The 19,786-nt window shown below is 47.9% G+C and overlaps 4 protein-coding genes across 14 annotated transcripts; 2 read left to right on the plus strand and 2 right to left on the minus strand.

Annotated features, from left to right (window-relative positions):
• The first annotated feature begins 125 nt into the window (after nucleotides 1-125).
• RpL29 (ribosomal protein L29) lies at nucleotides 126-823 on the plus strand. The gene is made up of 3 exons (XM_001360398.4): nucleotides 126-263; nucleotides 448-555; nucleotides 625-823. Exons 2-3 carry the CDS (start codon nucleotides 454-456, stop codon nucleotides 751-753), a joined length of 231 nt encoding a protein of 76 aa, XP_001360435.1. The 5' UTR covers nucleotides 126-263; nucleotides 448-453; the 3' UTR covers nucleotides 754-823.
• LOC4803774 (queuosine salvage protein) lies at nucleotides 822-4,930 on the minus strand. Its single transcript, XM_015183857.2, has 3 exons — nucleotides 4,795-4,930; nucleotides 1,696-1,987; nucleotides 822-1,634 (listed from the first exon to the last, which is right to left on the minus strand). Exons 2-3 carry the CDS (start codon nucleotides 1,955-1,957, stop codon nucleotides 859-861), a joined length of 1,038 nt encoding a protein of 345 aa, XP_015039343.2. The 5' UTR covers nucleotides 1,958-1,987; nucleotides 4,795-4,930; the 3' UTR covers nucleotides 822-858.
• Arms (Ankyrin repeat-rich membrane spanning) lies at nucleotides 2,362-17,454 on the plus strand. 11 transcript variants are annotated; one of them, XM_015183862.2, is made up of 13 exons: nucleotides 5,731-5,822; nucleotides 5,910-6,231; nucleotides 10,615-10,749; nucleotides 10,813-11,010; nucleotides 11,071-13,838; nucleotides 13,896-14,074; nucleotides 14,139-14,380; nucleotides 14,450-14,620; nucleotides 14,680-14,904; nucleotides 15,047-15,076; nucleotides 15,208-15,547; nucleotides 16,568-16,855; nucleotides 16,923-17,454. In XM_015183862.2, exons 2-13 carry the CDS (start codon nucleotides 6,187-6,189, stop codon nucleotides 17,108-17,110), a joined length of 4,809 nt encoding a protein of 1,602 aa, XP_015039348.2. In that variant the 5' UTR covers nucleotides 5,731-5,822; nucleotides 5,910-6,186; the 3' UTR covers nucleotides 17,111-17,454. The 11 variants fall into 11 exon arrangements, with proteins under 11 accessions (XP_015039356.2, XP_033234793.1, XP_015039352.2 ...); XM_015183870.2 differs by lacking the exons at nucleotides 5,731-5,822; nucleotides 5,910-6,231 and adding an exon at nucleotides 2,362-2,998; XM_015183866.2 differs by lacking the exons at nucleotides 5,731-5,822; nucleotides 5,910-6,231 and adding an exon at nucleotides 5,034-5,230.
• Panx (Panoramix) lies at nucleotides 17,274-19,566 on the minus strand. The gene has a single exon (XM_001360402.3). It carries the CDS (start codon nucleotides 19,485-19,487, stop codon nucleotides 17,475-17,477), a length of 2,013 nt encoding a protein of 670 aa, XP_001360439.2. The 5' UTR covers nucleotides 19,488-19,566; the 3' UTR covers nucleotides 17,274-17,474.
• Between the last annotated feature and the right edge of the window lie 220 nt (nucleotides 19,567-19,786).

Raw genomic sequence — 19,786 nt, forward strand, 5'->3', positions numbered from 1 at the left:
TATATTGTTTTTGGCGGCAAAATCTTCTGGTCCTAGTCAATCTGATAAAATTATATATTTAGGGTTGAGGTTTCTATCTTATCTAGTCAGGATAGATCTGCACTAAGAAATTACATACATGGCCATTTTCCGCCTTTAAACACAAGCTGTTATCCCATTTAAATAAAGAGGGCTTAAGTGGGCTAAGGGTCGGACCGTATATTTCTTCTCCACAAAACCGCGGTCACACTTTTCCTCTTCTTTTCCGCTGAAGTGTCAAAAACGTAGGTTGCAACAGAAATTTTGTCAATAATAAATCCGGAAAAGCGTTGATTTTCGCAATAAATCGACCAGATCTGGGAGTGATAATGTATTTCCCGTGCCTTGAAGTATTTGTAATGTGGAATATTTTCTGTTTTCATGCTCCGTGAACCCCTGGATGCTCGGATATTTGCGTTGGAAACATAGTTTGAGATGGCCAAGTCAAAGAATCACACAAACCACAACCAGAACAAGAAGGCCCATCGCAATGGCATCAAGCGCCCTATGCGTAAGCGCCACGAGTCCACCATGGGCGTAAGTAGACAGAATTGGTTTATTTTATATGCGAGCACATATCCTAACCCGGCTTATCTTTTTGAACAGATGGATGTCAAGTTCCTGATCAACCAGCGGTACGCACGCAAGGGTAACCTGTCCCGCGAAGAGTCGGTGAAGAAATACAACGAACGCATCGCCTCGCAGCAGGGCAAGCCCAAGCCCATTACTTTGTAGATTCCAGACAACATCCGATCTTGGTTAGAAGAGAGCCCGTTGTTTAATTAAAGGAAATCAATTTAACGTATGCGCCAACATGTTTATTCGTGGTCAAGTTGATAGTTAATAGTAAATGCTCAAGACTTTGTGGAATGGGATATGTTCCAAGTCCGCCTGATACTGGCGTCTATAGTCCCAGAGGTACTGGTCAATCACAACAGAATTCACGTTGTCGGGAGAGATTTCTGGATGGTTTTCCTTCAAGGATTTCATCACCTCATCTCTGACCTGCTCGATTATGTATATCGATGCTCCGCGTATCTCCACCTCCATTGGATCTCCGTTCTCCAGAATTGTATCCGATTTGAGCACCTCTAGCAACTCCGGCGTGTACTGCAAGCTGCCGAAGTGCACCAGCACCTGTGGAATACGGTAGTCGGCGAACATGGTGATCTGATCGATGTCGTGGAAAAAGCCCAGACCCTTGCCCCTGTAACAGGACCAGATATCGCCGACAAGTATCTGAGCCCGTTTCAGGATCGAAACGCGCTTTCCCGCAAAGTCTGCCTGGTCCCGGAAACACGGGAATTCCTCGACAATCAGCTCGAGCAGACGCACAGCCGATTTGTCGGCTGCCTTGATCACATTCTCGAAGCGGCCATCGTACTTCTTTAGCAGGCTGTTGCCCACTTCATGGAGACAGTCGAGCCGTTTCTGGATCAGCGGTATCTTTGTCTCGCCGTCGTCCGATCGGAATATATGTTCCACCGTCTTCATGTCGATTTCTGAGTAGAACTTTGCATTCGTCACATTTAAGCCGTCAGCGATGGCCCTTTTAATGGCTGCACAGAGGGCAAAGTATCCCGTGTAGCCATCAACCTTGTATTTGGTATAGTTATCTATGAAAAGATTAGTCAGATTAGGTTGGAGATCATTTCATGTGATGCCAAAATTACACACTCGGTGTCCAGAAGCAAAAGTTCAGGGTGTCCAAGACAAAAACCCAGTCAGCGGCTCCTGAATATGCTTCAGGCTTGCTATCGTCCGGATTTGGATGCAGCTCATGTTGCGAAAAGTTCTCCACTCCTATGCGCTTGCTCTGCAGGCCGTCCAGAATCTCCTTGGACAGCTTTTCGATGCCTTCAGGCAGCACTCGAACGTGCTTGGCATGCTGCACGATGTGAGCTCCAGATTCTCGTGGGCTTAGGCTTTTGCTTACCATCTTGATAGTCCTTATAAACCTTGAAAGTATCTTTAAAAAAAGATAAAATTAAAATTTAAAAAATCGTACCCAGTGTGGGTTTATCTATAAAATATACCATCCGACACTCAGAAATATACCGTCTCATTTTAAAAATCGACCGTAAATATACTGACGAATTCAAGTTCTATTTTACATATTCCTCGTTTTTGATATTCCGTCGAATATTACCAGCTATATAGAACATTTAGCCATGCCCACATAATTTTGTCCGATTAATGAACCTATTTTCTAATTGACTGATTTACTTTTAACACTTGCTTTTATTGGATCTTGTCTTAAAAAACGTTTTAGGGAAAAAGGTCAAACAAAAACAACGAAAATAGTTATTCCGTTGAATAATGTTGGCTAAGACCTCTAGCTCTGACTTTCATCGCTGCCCAACACTTACATTCAATTTTTTTGTATAAAAAAACAAGCCAGCAGCAGCTGACGTCGGTGTCGCGATATAATGTCCCAAAATACGAATTAAATGGCTTAGGCTGGTTATCAAACCAAAGAAAGCATCCTGTGAGATTGTGTAATACTCCCTGTCCATCTGTATGTCAAGTATTTACTAACCAAAAAAGTGCGAATTCGCTATCAAAACACACACAAAAGTCGTGCCGTGAAGGAGTCGGTTTTTAAGCAAATTAGTTTCTCTTCGTGACACCTTGTTTAACCTAATCTAAGTTTGTGAATGCATTAAAAAGTATACGAAAATATCACTCGCAGACGTACTATTTCAACACCCAAAAAGTTCTTTGTGCTGTGAACAAATATTTTATCGACGTTTCAGTTTGCCATCAACACAAACAGACACACACACTCTTCACGCGTTCATTACATACACAAACGTATGTACATATGTAAGGGCGCTGAAGATACAGATACACGTGCGCTCAGCTGTGCCCCCCACCCAAATGACGCCTGTTTTCATTCAAGTCTGATCCTGCACAAATCGCGACTCTTTGAGACTGAGAAACAACGACACACTGCTCTGCAACGAGATTCATTCAACAGGTGAGCCCGAGTACCCCTACATTGCGTGGACTGAGCATAAGTAAGAATCCCCCAAAGATGTCCAGTAGTTGCCGTAATGGTTATAAATAATATTTCGTATAATTTCGTTTTTAGACACCAGCATTCTGGTAATTATCATAGCTGTAGTGTGCTGTCGCCCAAAGTGCTAATTAATTTGCACAATCCTACTGAGATCTGTAGAATCATTCAGTCAGACTCTTAATTAGTTCGCTAGAATACATATGTATGTATATCCCGTTTGGTATTGTTCTTGACTATAGTATACATATTCGAATATGTGCATATGTATGTGTATAATAAGTAGTTTACATAAATATATTTAAAGACCTAGAACTTGCAGAATCATCTACTGTATACCCACACAGACTCGTATTTATTTTTATAATATTCTCGGGTCTATTCCAATATGTGTTTTCTTCTAGTTTTTGTCACTATTCGCCAATTAAATGGCTTTAGACAGGAAGTAGGTATTTTCCTTTATCCACTATAGCCTTCTTACTTGCTTTATTTGTAATCTGTCATAATTGAAGAGTATATTAATATTGTAGTGCTCTGCAGTAAGACATTCTTTATCTCTCCCGTTATCGTGCACTTCACCCGAAAGGCTGGCAGTAAGCTTGACACTCGAATCCAAGCAATCGAAATATAATATCTTTCAGTGCATTCCGTTCTCGATCATCATTAAGTTGCCGCTCGTCACTTATTGAATGCTCATCAGCTGTCAAGTGTTAATTTGTGCCGATTATATTCGTATCTATAATTTTTCCATGCCAAGTAATGGACTCTAAATCTGTAAAGGTAATTGAAATCTTCTAATTCACTGTATCACAAATCGACGCTAATTTGCCTGATAAACGATGTCAAATCAGACGCTTCTTGCCAATGATTGAACGCCTTCCCCTGGGTCTCAGTTTGTTTTCACATCGGGTCGTTACCTGACGCAGAATCTTGGCCAGTGAAGTCCAAGCTAAGCTTCAAAATTACATTGTAAAGCATTGTAAAGTGTACAACATGGTGGAGAGTGTTCCGGTCTACTCCATTTCGCATTTCATGGAAATGCGTTCGATAGGGCCATCAAATGACGAGGGCCGCATATCTAAAGAACAAGTGAGTGAAATGATACAAAAGGAGAACTTGGATTCAAAGGTGCTCAAAAGAGAATCTTTCGGGTGATCTTGCACCCGGTCTCCGAAGATACATTCTCAAGGAAGCAGGCATGTCGATTGTACCCTTTAGATATTCCACTAAATATCACAATCGTATAGAATACGAGTTGTTACCTCGGTGAACACTCTGTTATTAGATTCCGTTTGTGTATATTCCTCCAGAAAGCGTATGAAACACTTCGGCATGCCCAAACACAGCCTTGTCTTAGTTTTTGTTTCCATTTTGACATTACCCTACATTCCGGCATCACGTGCACACACACACACACACCCACTCAAGTTCCCACGAACACCCGCACACATTGTTAACAAACGGTATTATTTTGGGTTGCAATTTCTCATTTTATCAAAAACAAAATAAATAAAACAAAAACTGAAGGAAAACCACGAGAGAGGGCGAGAGCACGAGAAAGAGAGTGTGTGCGAAAGTTGTTGCTGTTGTTCCTCTCTTTCTGCGCCATCGGTTACAGTTAGTTTTCCAGCAGAGTGCGCCGCGTGCGCTCCACTCACCGACTAATCGCCGCTTTTATATTCCAAATAGATTATAGTCGGGCAATTTGCATTTCTCTAAAGCTAAACAATATACTACGTGTTTACCTATACACATACCCGTAATCCGTAATCACAGACGAATCAGAATCGTTCCGGGGAGATGCTCCTCAGTGCTGCCGTGTCTCTGTCTCCGTCTGGGCGGCCCTAAAACGGGAAACGATAGTCGCGAGTAAATATTTGGCCCGGGGCTTAAGTCCAGTGACACGCTGTAAACTGATAATAAAAGTGTACTAAAAGAGTTACACACTCCACTCCCGTGGTATTGGAGGTGGTTCCAGGCTGCCAATAGAAGGAGAGAGGGAGAGAGAGAGAAAGAGCCGGAATGAAGCGCACACCCAAATTGCACGAGGTGGGGCGGGCCTACTCGGAGATGTCGCCCCTCAATCCGGACTCTCCGCCTGCACCGGTGGCCAGTACCAGCGGCTATGGCAGCATTTTTCCCTTCGGCCTGCTGCGCGGCTCCTTCGGTCGCGGCGGCAATGCTGCGGTACAGGTGGGTTCTGCCAGACGACAAAGTAAAGCTTAATCGCCCCGTCATCCGTTCTATATGGTATATGGGGGAGACTGACTGCTTATCGGGTTTCCCACTACAGATGTATGTACTGTACATACTCGTATTGCCTGAAATGAGATTGTTTTACCGATAAGTAAGCAGACGGCCGGGCATATGGTTGGCATGGTATGGTTTTGTTCTTTATATTTTATCGTGACGATTAGTTAAGGCGCCTCGAATCGTACATACCCTTCAACATACGTCATACCTCTACATGACATATATTTTTATAATCTTTACGGCATGCTGCCCCAAAGTATGCAACGCTAAAAAGTGATTTACTTTAGGCGCTCGAAATGGCGGCAATTCAAAAGCAACAGAAAAACGAAACCCATCACGCGATCAATGATACAGGGAGAGGCTTTTCCGTTGTGCACTCTATTTTCTGTGGGATGCATTTATCTGTCTATCTAAATCTAGATATTCCTATCAGATACAGTAACTTTTGAAATTCCATTCATATTCTGTTCATCCCTTCCGGTTTCAGTCCGATTCTATTTGTCTTTCTGGGAGGAAACGAAATTAAGAAAAGGTAATTAGCAGCACCATACTTTTCCATTGTCTTTGTTTATTAGGAAGCAGCCGCAGCAGTAATATCTTTGCGTGGTGTTCCTTTTAGTATCCGCGGCTTATCTGAATAGGTTTATCGGTGCTGTTTGCTCAATTAATGAAAACTAAATAGAATAAGGCGGATCGGAACGTTTGGTGGGCCAGAGGCAACATTTATACATATATGATGCTACCCCATTCGGGGCGCCGACAGTTCATTGAAGGCGCCTTTGCCAAGCAGTCGATGCGCAGCTTCGGGAATTAATAATCTGCATACATATATATCTCTTCAATCGATATCGAAATCGGCCTTCAAAACGGAACTTAACGGCGAAAGTTTGGCGAAAATGTTCAAGGCCCGCTTAAAGACGAGTCCCAGCGGCGGGGGTGAGGTGTGTCTTCTATCTATCTATCTATCTATCTGTTATTTATATCTGTTGTATGACAATTAAGAAAGCAAGTAAGAACCTTATAGTCGTGCTGGCGCCCTCCATTATCTGTCTAAAACGAGCTGACAGCCCCTGACATGTGACAGAGAAAGCCCCAGGAGAATTAAAGAATCAATCTCTGTTAGAAATGTTATCAATACTATGTCCATTCTTTGTGTTATAGGAAATGCTTATGCATAGAATAGATCCATACAGAAAGTGTGTGCAAGTGGAAAAAATCCAGAAAATAGCGGAATCTAGATATAGGAATCTTGCATCAGTCAATCAATTTGGATTCATTAAGAGGCAATGTCTCTCCATGTTGTTGTTGTTGTTGTTGCTCCCCCAATCAATAGCATTTCAGGCGTTCTTCGATCGAAATCAATTGGAAGATAAAAACTGCTTTAGAACGCAAAGCTTTAGATAAGTAAATATGTGATGATGTACTAACCATCGTAGATGCACACAGATACATCCCAGGATACATCCCCCGATGAGATAAGCCCCCCCATTCATTTCAACATCTTCGAGTGTCGTACAGCGAGAACCCACCGTCATGGGGAAAGATGGGAGGGCACACAAGCCCCCAAAGAAGAAGGCCGCAACGATGTTGAGTGGAATCGAAGAAGTACCAGCGCCAGAGGCAGCCCCAACTCCAACGGCAGCCGGTGGAAGGGCTAGGGGAACCAGCCCCCATCCCCCGGCTAGTGGTGGGACCATTGCGGCTTTGGTGAGCGGCTTGCACCACTCGGGGGCACGTGACATCCAGTCGCTGCACCAGCCACTGCTCGATTGCGAGGAGCGGGCCCTGGCCATCAAGCAACACCTCAGAGGGCATCGGGGCCATGGCACTGAGGCGTCGCCCCACGAGTCCATGCCGCGATTCATAGTCGATATCGAGGAGGAGCCATCGGAGTCGTCGCAGAGTATTGGAGGGCAGGAACACCAGGATCAGGAACACCCAGAGCAAGAGCATAGTGGCGGTGGCGGTGGTGGTGCCGGCGCGAGCTCCTCTCGACGCTTCAGTCACTTCAATCTGGCCCTGCGACGTTTCTCCCACATCCATGTCCATGTAAATGCACACCAACGATCCTTGCATTCTTGTTCTCCTTGTTGTTCTTGTCACGTTTGTTGCTCTGCTGCTTTGACCCCAACCCCCAACCCCCAACCCCTAACGTTAACCGTAACCCGCAACCCCGAACCACGCACTTACACCCATGGGATCCCCGCATAATAAGCAGAATATGCAGAGAAAGAGAGAGAGAGAAATGTTCCCCGAGGAAAACCAGTATATATCGGATCTAAAAATAAACTTCTTGTTGCTTGCTGCTGGCTGCTGACTGCTGGCTGCTTGCTGCAGCTTATGGCTTTACTAAAACGAATGAAGAGGCCACTAATGCTGCAAGAATGGTCTGTTCTTCGTTTCTTCAGCCTTTGTTCTGCCTCTGTTCTGGCTTCAAGTGGCTGGCTTTCCTCTCCTTTCCTGGGAAGTGTCAGTGGCTCATGAGGCTGATTACGAGTGTTGGCTGCCTCTTGACTGGAGGGCCCATTAAGTGACACGCGATTCTATTGTGGGTCGAGTCCAAAATAAACCAACTCAATCGCTCATTAAGTGTCTCCCCGATATCAGAGACTGTCCATCTCTGTCGCGATTCTCAAGTGTCGCGAACGAGTGCTCTGTGGGGGGGAAGGAGTTTCATTAGCCTAATGGAAGCCATAAACTATAAAGAACATCGATGTAATTACACGTGCATTTCACTCGAATGCGGATGGCTGGTCATCGGTTGGCCTTCTGAGAGCATAAATTAAAGTGAAACTCTTTATGCAAGGCAGCGGCTCTTGGACTCTTGAGACTTAGACCACAAACAAAACCAGCCACTGACCAGTCCGCTGGCTGGTCAATCAGTTGTGGTGCAACGCTCGTGGCAGCAGCAGCGGCAGCACCAGCTGCGGGTCAACAAAATAATAATACCAAAATTGGCAAACAAGTTCCTCTAAGTGCGAGTGCGAGTGCGAGTGCGAGTGGTTTTTCTGGCCAATTATATGCGACACGAAACGGCATTTCCATAGAGCGTGGAGTGTAGAGTGTGGAGCGTGGAGCACACCTACCGACTGCCACCCCATGGCTGATTACAGTGGGACGGAGATGACTACTTTTGCGTGCAAACCCCATTCTCACAGCAGCAGCAGCAGCAGCGGCGGCGGCAGCAACGGCAGTGGATGATAAGCGCCCCCCCACCACACATCACGCGTCAGACGGGACCCGACCAGGGAGCTACTAAGGCGGCACTACGGAACAGTTGCTGCATTCGACTCGCTTCGCATTCCCCAAGAAACGCTCAAGAAAACCTAAACGCTCGCGCCGCACAGAATCGTACGGGAGCACGGAAGCACGGGAGCACTGGAGCACGGGAATTAATTAACTGCCAATTAATGAAGCGGCAAAAAGAGAAAGAAGAATATTTGCTTATTAATATTATGCACATACCGTACCCGTATGCACTTGGTGGTGCACTCGATGCCAGTTCTCGCGAGTGATTCTGCTACTGTTTTTTTCCTTCTCAATTGTGTGATTTATGTGATACTGTGACAAATGAAGAGCAGAATTTCCATGTTTGTGCAGTCGCTGGTTTTATCAGCTTGACGCAGCACGTACCGTCGTACCGTCTCCGCTCGTACACCGCGACCAAACAAAACAGAGCTAATTAATCAAATAGAGACAAATTCAAGAGCAAATTTAATTGCCAGACACAGCAAAAGAGCAATCATGAAACTATCCAAAAGCTTCGATGAGTTGATCTTGAGCGCCTCGCGGCTGAGCCTCAATAATCTGCGATCGCCAGGCAAGAAGAAATCTAAAAATGTAAAGTATACTCGAACTCGAACAGTAAATAATACCCATAGATTAAAGAGCATATTGGTTGGGTTGCATTCTGCAATCCATTGAAAATTTGGTTAAACATTTCCCAGCAAAAGGAATTCAATTGAAACTACAACAAAATATACAAATATTTTAATAATTTAATAAACTTTAAACCATAATGAAAGAAGTACAAAAATATGGGATATCACAAAAGCAGAATGGATTCTGTGTTTATTCCTGACAATACGATGCTTAATATATCTTTGAGAATACCTATCACAGATTTTCCATTAATCCATAACAAATTAGAACTCTTTTAATGGGTATCTGGTCTGATATTTACCCAATCGTCTGTCTGGCTACGCATTTGCTATGCCCGAATGCATTTTAACACCTTCTCTCGACTGTAACTGAAAACTAAACCACAATCAAGGCAAATCTCAAGCTAAAAATGAGAGACTCTACAGAACACCCTATGTGCCATACTCGCACATATTTGTTTAATCGAACATTTCACCTTTCATTGCGATTGAAAGAGATGTTGACAAAAATAAGGAATGAAATGAAGTGAAATAAATTAATTTGAAGCCCCTGCAGTGCGTGAGTGGTGGTGAATGGCATTTGTTCAAATAGCAAATACGACAATCTGTGGCATTATCACACTACCTGTCCAGATCTACGCCCAAATGGGCTATCTGTTTGCGGCGGGGCTTATGGGATCAAACGATGTCTAGGGACTCACGTAGACGCCCTCACCTTCGCCTATCCGCGTATCATCACGGATAAAGGTTGTGTGGTTTTTGGGTTTGCGAAAAAGGGTTTACCCAAAAGTTATTTATAAACACCCTCATGCTGAGATATTTTTATACAGTCGCACCACAGACACCACGACACACTTTCATTGGAATACTGATTTCTTGGAGAACTGTAAAATTCGCACTGGATTCTTTTTATAACCATAATTTATTGATGGCCAAAAAATTACCAACCGGGTGAATCATGGCCTTTTTTGGATGATTTTTAACCAATCAACAACATTACTTATGCTTTAAAAAACTCCGCTGGGCCCCCGCCCCCCAAACGCCTCCCACATTGATGCTCGGACTCGAGACGCACAAGCGAATGCTGCAAAAGAGTATGCCATGCATGGGTTTTTTGTCTTGGGTGTTGTTGTTGTTGTTGAACTGATCCCAAATTCAATACAAAGCGTACCCACCCCTATGTTCCCCCAAATTTGGTTCCTGTTTGGTTTGAGCATGTAATAGGTTGAAGAAATCCTGAATTAATACCGAGGATTACTAATGACTCCTCTGGGGATTGATGTGTTCTCGCTTACCCCCAAAAACAGTTCTACAGATAACACCCGAATAACCCGAAACCAATTGATTTCCTGCATGATGTTCGTTTCAGTTCGATTCTAATTGATATCCCCACATCGATGCCAATCGTAATCCTTAGTAACACTTTCTATATTTCATACGCAGAACATAAATCGCTACGGAGAATCCATGGGTTCGCTGGGACATCGCGCCTTGCTACAGTTCATCGATAATAATGATATTTCCGGGCTGCGCGCCATCCTTGACAGCCGCCACCTGAACATCGATGATCGGGATGAGGTTAGAGAGAGACAGTCCTAGTTCTAGTTTTCCCAGAGTATTCAGTTATTCAATCCTTTGCAGAATGCCACCACCGTGCTGATGGTTGTGGCCGGACGGGGTCTCACAGCATTCGTTCGGGAATTCCTGGCACGCGGCGCCGATGTCCAGGCCGAGGATCTGGACAGCTGGACCGCTCTGCTGTGTGCCGCCCGCAATGGGCACTTTGATGTCGTCCAACTTCTACTGGATCATGGCGCTGAGGTCGAGCATCGCGATATGGTAAGAAATAACCTTCCAATCGGCAAACAGAGCCAGCTAATCCTCGAACACTATCCACAGGGGGGCTGGACGAGTCTGATGTGGGCCGCCTATCGGGGGCACACGGAACTGGTGCGGCTGCTGCTGGAAAAGGGGGCCGATGGCAATGCGCATGGCAACTACCACTTAGGGGCCCTGCTCTGGGCAGCGGGACGGGGCTTCAAGGACATTGTGGAGCTACTGGTGCAGCGCGGCGCCAAGGTGAATGTCGGCGACAAGTACGGAACGACAGCCCTCGTCTGGGCCTGTCGACGGGGCAACGTGGAGATCGTGGACACTCTGCTGAAGGCCGGTGCCAATGTCGACACTGCTGGGATGTACTCGTGGACTCCACTGTTGGTGGCAGCTGCCGGTGGACACACGGACTGCGTGAGTTCCATTCTGGAGAAGAAGCCGAATGTGAATGCTCTGGATAAGGATGGAATGACGGCCCTGTGCATCGCCAGTCGTGAGGGATTCCAGGATATTGCTGCCTCCCTGATAGCAGCCGGCGCTTACATCAATATCCAGGATCGTGGGGCGGACACGCCCCTCATTCACGCCGTAAAGGCCGGCCATCGCACCGTTGTGGAGGCGCTGCTGAAGAAGCACGCAGACGTGGATATCCAGGGCAAGGACCGCAAGACGGCCATCTACACGGCCGTGGAGAAGGGCCACATCCAGATCGTGAAGCTGCTGCTATCCACGAACCCCGACCTGGAGTCGTCCACCAAAGACGGCGACACACCGCTCATGCGGGCCGTGCGCAATCGCAATCTGGAGATAGTCCACATGCTGCTCGACCGCAAGGCCAAGGTGATGGCCGCCGATAAGCGCGGCGACACCTGTCTGCACATAGCCATGCGAGCGCGCAGCAAGGCGATAGTGGAGGCGCTCCTGCGCAATCCCAAGCACAGCCAGCTCCTGTATCGGGCGAACAAGGCGGGCGAAACGCCCTACAACATCGACACCCTGCACCAGAAGACGATACTCGGCCAGGTGTTTGGGGCCAGGCGTCTTAACACCAACGAGGACTCCGAGGGCATGCTGGGCTACGAGCTGTACTCCTCCGCCCTGGCAGACGTGCTCAGCGAGCCCACGCTGACGACGCCCATCACCGTCGGACTCTACGCCAAGTGGGGCAGCGGCAAGAGTTTCCTGCTCAACAAACTGCGCGACGAGATGAACAACTTTGCCAAACAGTGGGCCGAGCCGCCCGCGAAGACCAGCGGCCTCCTGTTCATCGTGTGTCTGCACGTGGCGTTGCTCATCGGCACCATTGTCGGGCTGAGCACCTGGTCGACGGTCTGCGGCGTGTCATCCGCCGCAGCCTTCATGCTGGTGGCCTACTTGTTGCTGGCGGCTGTGAAATACTGCAACTATCAGATGGACATGCTCTGGGCCTATTCCGTGCAGCATGGTCTGGAGAAGCGAATGACACGGCTGCGCCTCATCCTGCAGGTGGCATTCTGCCACCCGCCTGGCCCCCAGTCCGATTCCCAAGCCAAGCCGGTGCGCTTCCACTTTGCGGAGGCCAACAGTGCATCGCCGACGGGCGACGGAGCCGTGGCCCACATGCTGGCGGCCCTTCTGGGTGCCTTGGAGTCACACTACGGCTGGCTGGCCACCCGCCTGTACCGCGCGTTCCGCCCCAAGTGCCTCAAGGCGGACGTGGGCTGGCGCTGGCGGCGCATGTGCTGCATTCCCATTGTCGTAATCTTCGAACTGGCGCTGGTCACCCTGGTAACTGGCATCTCCCTAATCGTGGCCTACTTCACGTACGCCAATGCCAAGGAGCGGGAGCAGATCCAGGTGGTGCTCTATGTGGTGGCCGCCATCCTGGGCACCCTCATCTGCACGCACCTGCATGTTCTTGCCAAGGTATGCGTCGCCCTGTTCACCTCCCACATCCGGCAGCTGAAGCGAGCGGTGCGCACCAGCGAAACGGCTCCCCTGACGATGCTCGGCGCCGAGGTTGCGGTGATGACGGACATGGTCAAGTGCCTGGACTCGTTCACCAATCAGCAGAGCCGGCTGGTGGGCGTGATCGATGCCCTCGACTCGTGCGACACGGAACGCATCCTCACCCTGTTGAACGCCGTCCAGACGCTGCTCTCCACGCCGAACCGTCCGTTTGTGCTGCTCATCTCGGTGGATCCCCATGTGATTGCCAAGGCGGCGGAGGCCAACAGTCGACGTCTGTTCACCGAGGGTGGCATCGGGGGCCACGACTTCCTGCGGAACCTGGTCCATCTGCCCGTCTACCTGCAAAACTCCGGGCTGCGCAAGGTGCAGCGAGCCCAGATGACCGCCCTGCTGTTCAAACGGAGTGGCGGCGGCGGTGAGTACCAGAACGACGATGGACCCACCCTGGGGCACTCTGTATCCGCGCGACGTCTGTCCAATGCCTCGGAGATCGTTTCGAGCCAGGAGAAACTGCGTGGGCCGGCACGACCAGGCGGGGGCAAGAAGCTGCGCCTCTCCGAGTCGGTGGCCAGCTCGACGGGCTCCAATCTGCATCGCCTGGGTCAAAATCCCCAGGGTGTGCTCGACCTCTCGCGGATAGTGCTCACCGATGACTACTTCAGTGACGTGAATCCGCGCAGCATCCGGCGGCTGATGAACGTCATCTACATCACGGTGCGGCTGCTGAAGGCCTTCCAGATTGACTTTAGCTGGTACCGTCTCAGCTCCTGGATCAACCTGACGGAACAGTGGCCCCTGAGGGCCAGCATGATAGTGCTCCATCACGACCAGTTCATGGACACCAGTGCGGATGAGAATGTCTCCCTGCAGAGCGTATACGAGAAGTGAGATATGGTTCGTACTGTGAATCTTTCGCTTACTTACATCTCTCTCATCCATAGACTGCGGCCCAAGCTTGCGTATTTGCGAGAGGCTGCACCGCTTCTGGAGCTGGATCGGGATGAGCGGAAGCTGGATGCCTTCCTGCAGCTCCACAAATCGGACTTGCTTGTGGCAGACTTGCGCATCTTTCTGCCCTTCACCATCAATTTGGATCCGTATTTAAGGAAGGTTCTGAAGGGTAAGTGGCGGGCAACGAAAGCTAGTCCTGAATCCTTAAAAACTGAAATAAATCTCTCTTACAGAGGATCAGCAGACAATTGAGGATGAGAGCTCGCTTGTAATCCAAACCAGACCGAGCGTATACAACCAAATGCGTCAGCAGCCAGCGCCCACCACATATGTGCCTTCGCCACAGCCACAGCCCTATCCGCCCTACCAAGTGTTCCAGAACGATTTTGTGCCCAACGAGATGCGATCGAGGAACCTCAGCTCAAGTACGGAGCCCGTATCGCCGCTGATTGCCTCGCCCAGCGATTCCTTTGGCGTGAGTGTTTGAGGGGATGATCTTCAAATGGAAATGAGACCCTAATAACCACCTTTAAATTGTATACAGGAGGACATATTGCTGACACGTCTCACGGATCTGACAGTGGAGGGTGTCATCAGCCTGCTAGAGCGCATTGATGACATGAAGCCGGCCATGCCGAAGCTGGCGCCGGTGCTCCGTGATAATGCCATCAATGGACGCGTATTAAAGCACTGCGATATGCCAGATCTCAAATCGGTAGACAGAGCCCCTTCAAACTGTAATCCTTCCCCAGTTTCATGGCTAATTTCTTGCAGGTGCTGGGCCTGAGCTTTGGCCACTGGGAGCTGTTTCGCCTGCTGATCACAACGCTGAGGGAATGCGAGCGACAGCCGAGGAAGCAGAATCGCGCACTGCCGCAGGTCGCCGCAGTGGAGGCGCCGCCAGTTACTGTGCCCATGATCAAGGATGTGACGGATGCCCTGGTGCCGCCGCGCGAGTCCTTGTCGCGCAAGAACTCGGTCAGTCACATGGAGAAGCAGGTAAGAGGAGGGCCAACGGCAGAGCTGCAGAAGTGCAGGACATCTGTGATTGACCATGGATGTGCCGTGATTCGCTCTAACTCATGTGCTTTGATCTATTCTTATTCCGACCATTCTCTAACTAACCAAAAACGAAATGCAGTCGAAAGTGCACGACTACGAGTATCTCCAGGTAATGCAGACACCACGACACCACAGACTGATTCCAAATTCAATCAAAGCTTGCCTCCATGACACTCTCCAAATGCAACTAAAGCGGCTGCTATGTATCCTCCACTAAAGCCTCTATCTGCTTGTCCACAGGTCACACTGGAGGAGCAAATGATTTGCGGCACTTTGCAAACACTCAACGAGGAGGCGTACGAGGACGTGGCCAGCAGTGAGCGACCCAGTCCCACAGGTGAGATGTTAGCTACAGCCTCACAACTGCAATTGGCACCCATACGCGAGTCCTCCGAGTTCGGCTCGCCTTCCGACGAGCTGAAGCTGACTAGCATCCTGCAGCACCATGCCAAGACTCAGAACAACAACAACAAGCACGCGGTGCCGGGCTCGTACTTGCATGCCGATTACAATCGCAGCGCCAGCTCCCATTCCCTACAGAGTCTGGGCGCTGGTGGTGGCAATGGGGGCAACGGGAACGGTAACGACTATTGCGGTAGCACCTTCGATCTTATGCATGTAGAATCTGTCGGTGGCGGTATCTATGAGATGCATCGTGCTGCGGCACGACAAATCTCGATTAGCAGCGAGCGACTAACCGAACCCAGCTCTCTGCCCCTGCCCCTGGTGGTGGTCATACCCAATGGCTCCTCGGGGGAGCAGCACTACGACGACACAAAGCTGTGAGATGTCCAGTCTTTCCCGTCGTCTGAAACTGAAACTATGTAAAGTGCATGTGAAGTATTACGGGAACTGGGATTGCGGGCTTTCTAACTTAACCTATAGTCTGACAATGGGCAAAACCATTTTAAAATTGGACCAATTGTCAATGAATCCTGTAAGAAACCAAAGCAGACCAAACCAAAAACCAAAACATATATCATCTGGAACATTCTTTTATGCCTTGTTTGATTTACTTTTACTTTGGCTTGGCTTCGATCTGGACAGTATTATCGTATTATCTATCTATATCTATCTAAAGTACTAAAATTTGAGTTGTGCGACGATTACTAATTCATTCCAATTGTTATATTCGAAAGACGATTAGTTTAGTTTGATTAATTATTGGCCACAAGACATTTAAAATTGTGAACAACCAACCCTCCACCCACACACCACACACCACACATGGCAAGAACTCCAGTCTAACATAAAACATGAACATCTAACAACTAACCCTAACTAAGCCTACCCTCACGGAGACACCCCTTCCCCACCCAAGAAGAAAGTATCAATCAAATAAATGATAAACTTATGAACAACTCTCTACCACTTGCATTTTATTCAGCTTTACCCATTCTCTCCGTAACTGTGTGTTTGTTTATTTATCGCCCTTTTAACCTCTTTGTTCAGTTTGATGTTCGATGTTAAAAATAAGAACTATTTGTTGGTGTGCTGGTGAACCCATTGGGTGGCTCTGCAGCTGCCACAGCGTGTGGCAGTGGTTCCCTAATACCCTGATAAACCATCCGTACCTTACCCTGTCCATATGATCTTTTAGAGCATGACACACCCACTGGTTGTGGGCCAGCAATGACGACTGCATTGCTTACCTCAGCCTCGGCCATGTACACGCATCAGCAGCAGCAGCAGGCGCAGCCTTCGGGTCGCGATTCTATACTGAAGCAGCAGGGGAGTGTCAAGGGCGACAAGCGGGTATCGATTCAACAAACATCGAGCAGTAATAATAACAACAACAACAACAATAATGCCAAGTCAGCAACGAATGTGGAATATATCTCCGAAGGAGCAGGAAGCAAAGTGCGACTAACCGCAAGGCCGCCAGCAGGTAAAGATTGATTGATCGATTAAATATAAGTTTTTCCCAAAATAATCTGCTTAATGTTGTATTTAAGGACCCCGGCCAGCCTCGCTGATCATCACCAGGTCCGATTCCAACTCACAGTTCCAGCTGCTACGCTCCTCCTCAGTGGACTATGACGACGTGGAGGCCCAAGAGCACCGGACTACGATCCGGACGACACTGCTGGAGCAACAGGAGGAGGATGAAGCGGCACCGTTCGTGTTTACAGCGCGCAAATGATACAATCTGATAACCAGATGGCAGCCAAGCTTATTTACACAATTTAGATATAGGGCCAGTCTTAAATAAGCTAACTAACTAGCTAATTACTGAAAGAGTTTGCAGCTGGAACTCGAGAGTTGTGGTTCCCCAAAATAGAATGTACTCTAGCAAAAGACAATTGTTTGCATTAGTTCTTGTTATATTTGTGTGTTTATGTGTATTTATTAATTGTAAACTGATGGAAGAGTAGGATAAATGTGTAATGAGAATCTGCATATGGAATACATAAAGTGCTACAGTGTTATATATTTTTTGGTTTCTATATGTACGAACTACGAATTATACAAACAATGAAAAGAGAATCAATATACATAGTGTTTTTTCATTTTTGTGATCGAAACTCGCGCCTGTTAACCAGAGCAGGTAGAAGGGCTTGGTAGAGTCTGAAGGCATGCGCGGGGCTTGGCAGTGTTCGGCAGAGCTCTTGCAGAGAAAACATCACATTCGTTTGGGGCGTCGTCAAAAAGGTCATGTCGAAGTCCGGTTCCTGCCAGAAGGCACCTCTCAGCTGTCCCTCCAATTTTGCCTGAGTGCCGACGCTGTGCGTGTGGGGCCTGAAGTCCGTTTGGGTCGAGGCATTCATGTAAAGGGCCGCAGAATCGAATTCCTCAGGTTCAGAAAATGGCGAATTGAAAAGCTGTTCCTGTTTTAGTTTCAGTATGCGCTGGTTTGGCTGTGCCTTGAGCTGAGCCTGTTTTAGATGATCCACATCGTAGGCCAGTATCCGGAGCAGATCCCTGGTGCTATCGGGCAACGCTTCCAGCCCCCATTTAGCCAAATCAATCCTGGTTCCCGGCGCCGAATTGAACTCATAAACCACATTGTAGTTGTTGCATATCGGCGAGGGATTCTCGAAGGCTTCTTTACTCATGAAGGACTCGCTCTTAGGCACTTTGTGTATAGTGTCCACCATAAGGAACTCCTCCTCCTGATCCTCCAATTTTTTCCGCTCGAACAGTTCGAGCACTTGCTTGGCCCGACTCTCGGCTAAGTCGCCCTTTTCTCGTTTTGTCAGCTTTTGTGGTGATGGCTCTGGATTGGCCGCCTCCGCAACGGCCTCATTCTGCTCCTGCTGGCACAACTTCTCGAGATTTACGACTTTGATGTGTCTCTCGTCGTCTCGAACATAAATCCACTCAAGCTCCGAATCGGAATCCACCGCGGGCGTCGACTCCTGTTTTATTGTGGCGACGCGCGGCAGGCCATTTAATGTTACTCTCACCCTGGGATCACGCTTGCCTTCGACTTCAGTTTGATTATCTTCGCGTAGACGTTTAATATCTATTTGCTTATGCTCCTGATGGCGTCTTTTTTCGCTTTGATAATCCTCGCGTAGTCGTTTACTTTCCCTTTCATTATCCTCATAGTGGCGTCCACTGTGATTATCCTCGCGTGGACGCTTGTCCCTTGGTTTATCCTCGTGTCGATGTCTGTTATACGTATGACTGTCGTCGTGGTGGCGTCTATCGTCTCTTGGATTGTGTTCGTGATGGCGTCTATCGTCCCTTGGATTGTGTTCGTGGTGGCGTCTCCTGTCCCGTTGATGCTCTTCGCTTATGCGTTTATTGTCCCGTGAGGTGCGCTTGTTTTCCTTTTGATTATCATCGACCGGACTGTTACTTTGAGTCCGTTTTTCAGCAACACTTTCCTCAGATTTACCCCTCCTGTGCTTTCGCTTCTTCTTCTTACGCTTATCTGACTCCTCTTTGAACTGATCCAACTCTTCCAACGCCTTCTGAGTCGCTTCGCGGCACGCTTCAAGTTCTTCCAGGTTGTCCGTTGAGTCTGGCGTAGCTGGTTGGGGCGGTTCCAAGTCCATGTTGTTAATTTCCTCCCTGTTGCTGAAACCACTTGGAATGTCCGACAAGCCATATTCGTCTAACTCCAATTTATGAATTATACCGCTTTCGCGGAGACCATCGAATAGTTCGTCGATTATTGCTGCAACAGTAGCAGCATCGCTTTCAGCAGCTGTCGGTTCTGTATTGACAACTGGAACCTCAGGCTCAGCCATGACAACGGGAGCCTCAGGCTGTGCCTTGACAAGAGGCTCCTCCGGCTCTTCGGTGGCATTAGTTGGACTATTTGGTTTTGTCAGTTCACTTCGCGGAGTACGAGGAAAAGATCGGATCTCGACATCGTCGTTGTCGCTTTCCCATCCATGGCCACTGAAACCGGTCGAGAAATCAGTGGTGTTCGGAGAATGAGGGATTCCAACTGTGCGTAGCGGCGTCTCGTCGTTCTCTTCGAGTCGCCGTAGCGGCGTGGTCTCGTTCTCGCCGAGTTTGGCATTATCTTCTGCTTTTATTTCAACTTTTACCTCAGTTTCGTTCATATTTCTACAAAATTTTGAATCACATCACAGAAAAGACGGTCAGACTTCTTTCCAATCCTCAGAAATATACCAAAATATACCGTCTCATTTTAAAAGTCGTAAATATACCGATGAAAAAACGAACTTAGCCCTCTTAAGCCCCCTCTTTTTAAAACAGTTCAACGACTTGAGTTAAATGGCGGAAAATATTACTGATATGATTCCTCTGAGCTACAAAATAACACCCCGATATTTTTCAGCTGAACTGCGCTAAAAAAATTCAATTTTCAATATTTTCGGTGGAATATTAAAATACCCCC

This window comes from Drosophila pseudoobscura, chromosome 3 (assembly GCF_009870125.1).
Source record: "Drosophila pseudoobscura strain MV-25-SWS-2005 chromosome 3, UCI_Dpse_MV25, whole genome shotgun sequence".
NCBI lineage: Eukaryota > Metazoa > Arthropoda > Insecta > Diptera > Drosophilidae > Drosophila > Drosophila pseudoobscura.

What these genes read in the sequence shown, in the direction of transcription:
- RpL29 (XM_001360398.4), top strand. Translation starts at nt 454, where the DNA reads ATGGCCAAGTCAAAGAATCACACAAACCACAACCAGAACAAGAAGGCC. An exon ending in GCCACGAGTCCACCATGGGC is followed by an intron (nt 556 to 624) that starts GTAAGTAGACAG and finishes CTTTTTGAACAG; the next exon opens with ATGGATGTCAAGTTCCTGAT.
- LOC4803774 (XM_015183857.2), bottom strand. Translation starts at nt 1,957, where the DNA reads ATGGTAAGCAAAAGCCTAAGCCCACGAGAATCTGGAGCTCACATCGTG. An exon ending in CTTTTGCTTCTGGACACCGA is followed by an intron (nt 1,635 to 1,695) that starts GTGTGTAATTTT and finishes ATCTTTTCATAG; the next exon opens with ATAACTATACCAAATACAAG.
- Arms (XM_033378902.1), top strand. Translation starts at nt 6,824, where the DNA reads ATGGGGAAAGATGGGAGGGCACACAAGCCCCCAAAGAAGAAGGCCGCA. An exon ending in ACATCGATGATCGGGATGAG is followed by an intron (nt 10,750 to 10,812) that starts GTTAGAGAGAGA and finishes AATCCTTTGCAG; the next exon opens with AATGCCACCACCGTGCTGAT. An exon ending in CTGCAGAGCGTATACGAGAA is followed by an intron (nt 13,839 to 13,895) that starts GTGAGATATGGT and finishes TCTCATCCATAG; the next exon opens with ACTGCGGCCCAAGCTTGCGT.
- Panx (XM_001360402.3), bottom strand. Translation starts at nt 19,487, where the DNA reads ATGAACGAAACTGAGGTAAAAGTTGAAATAAAAGCAGAAGATAATGCC.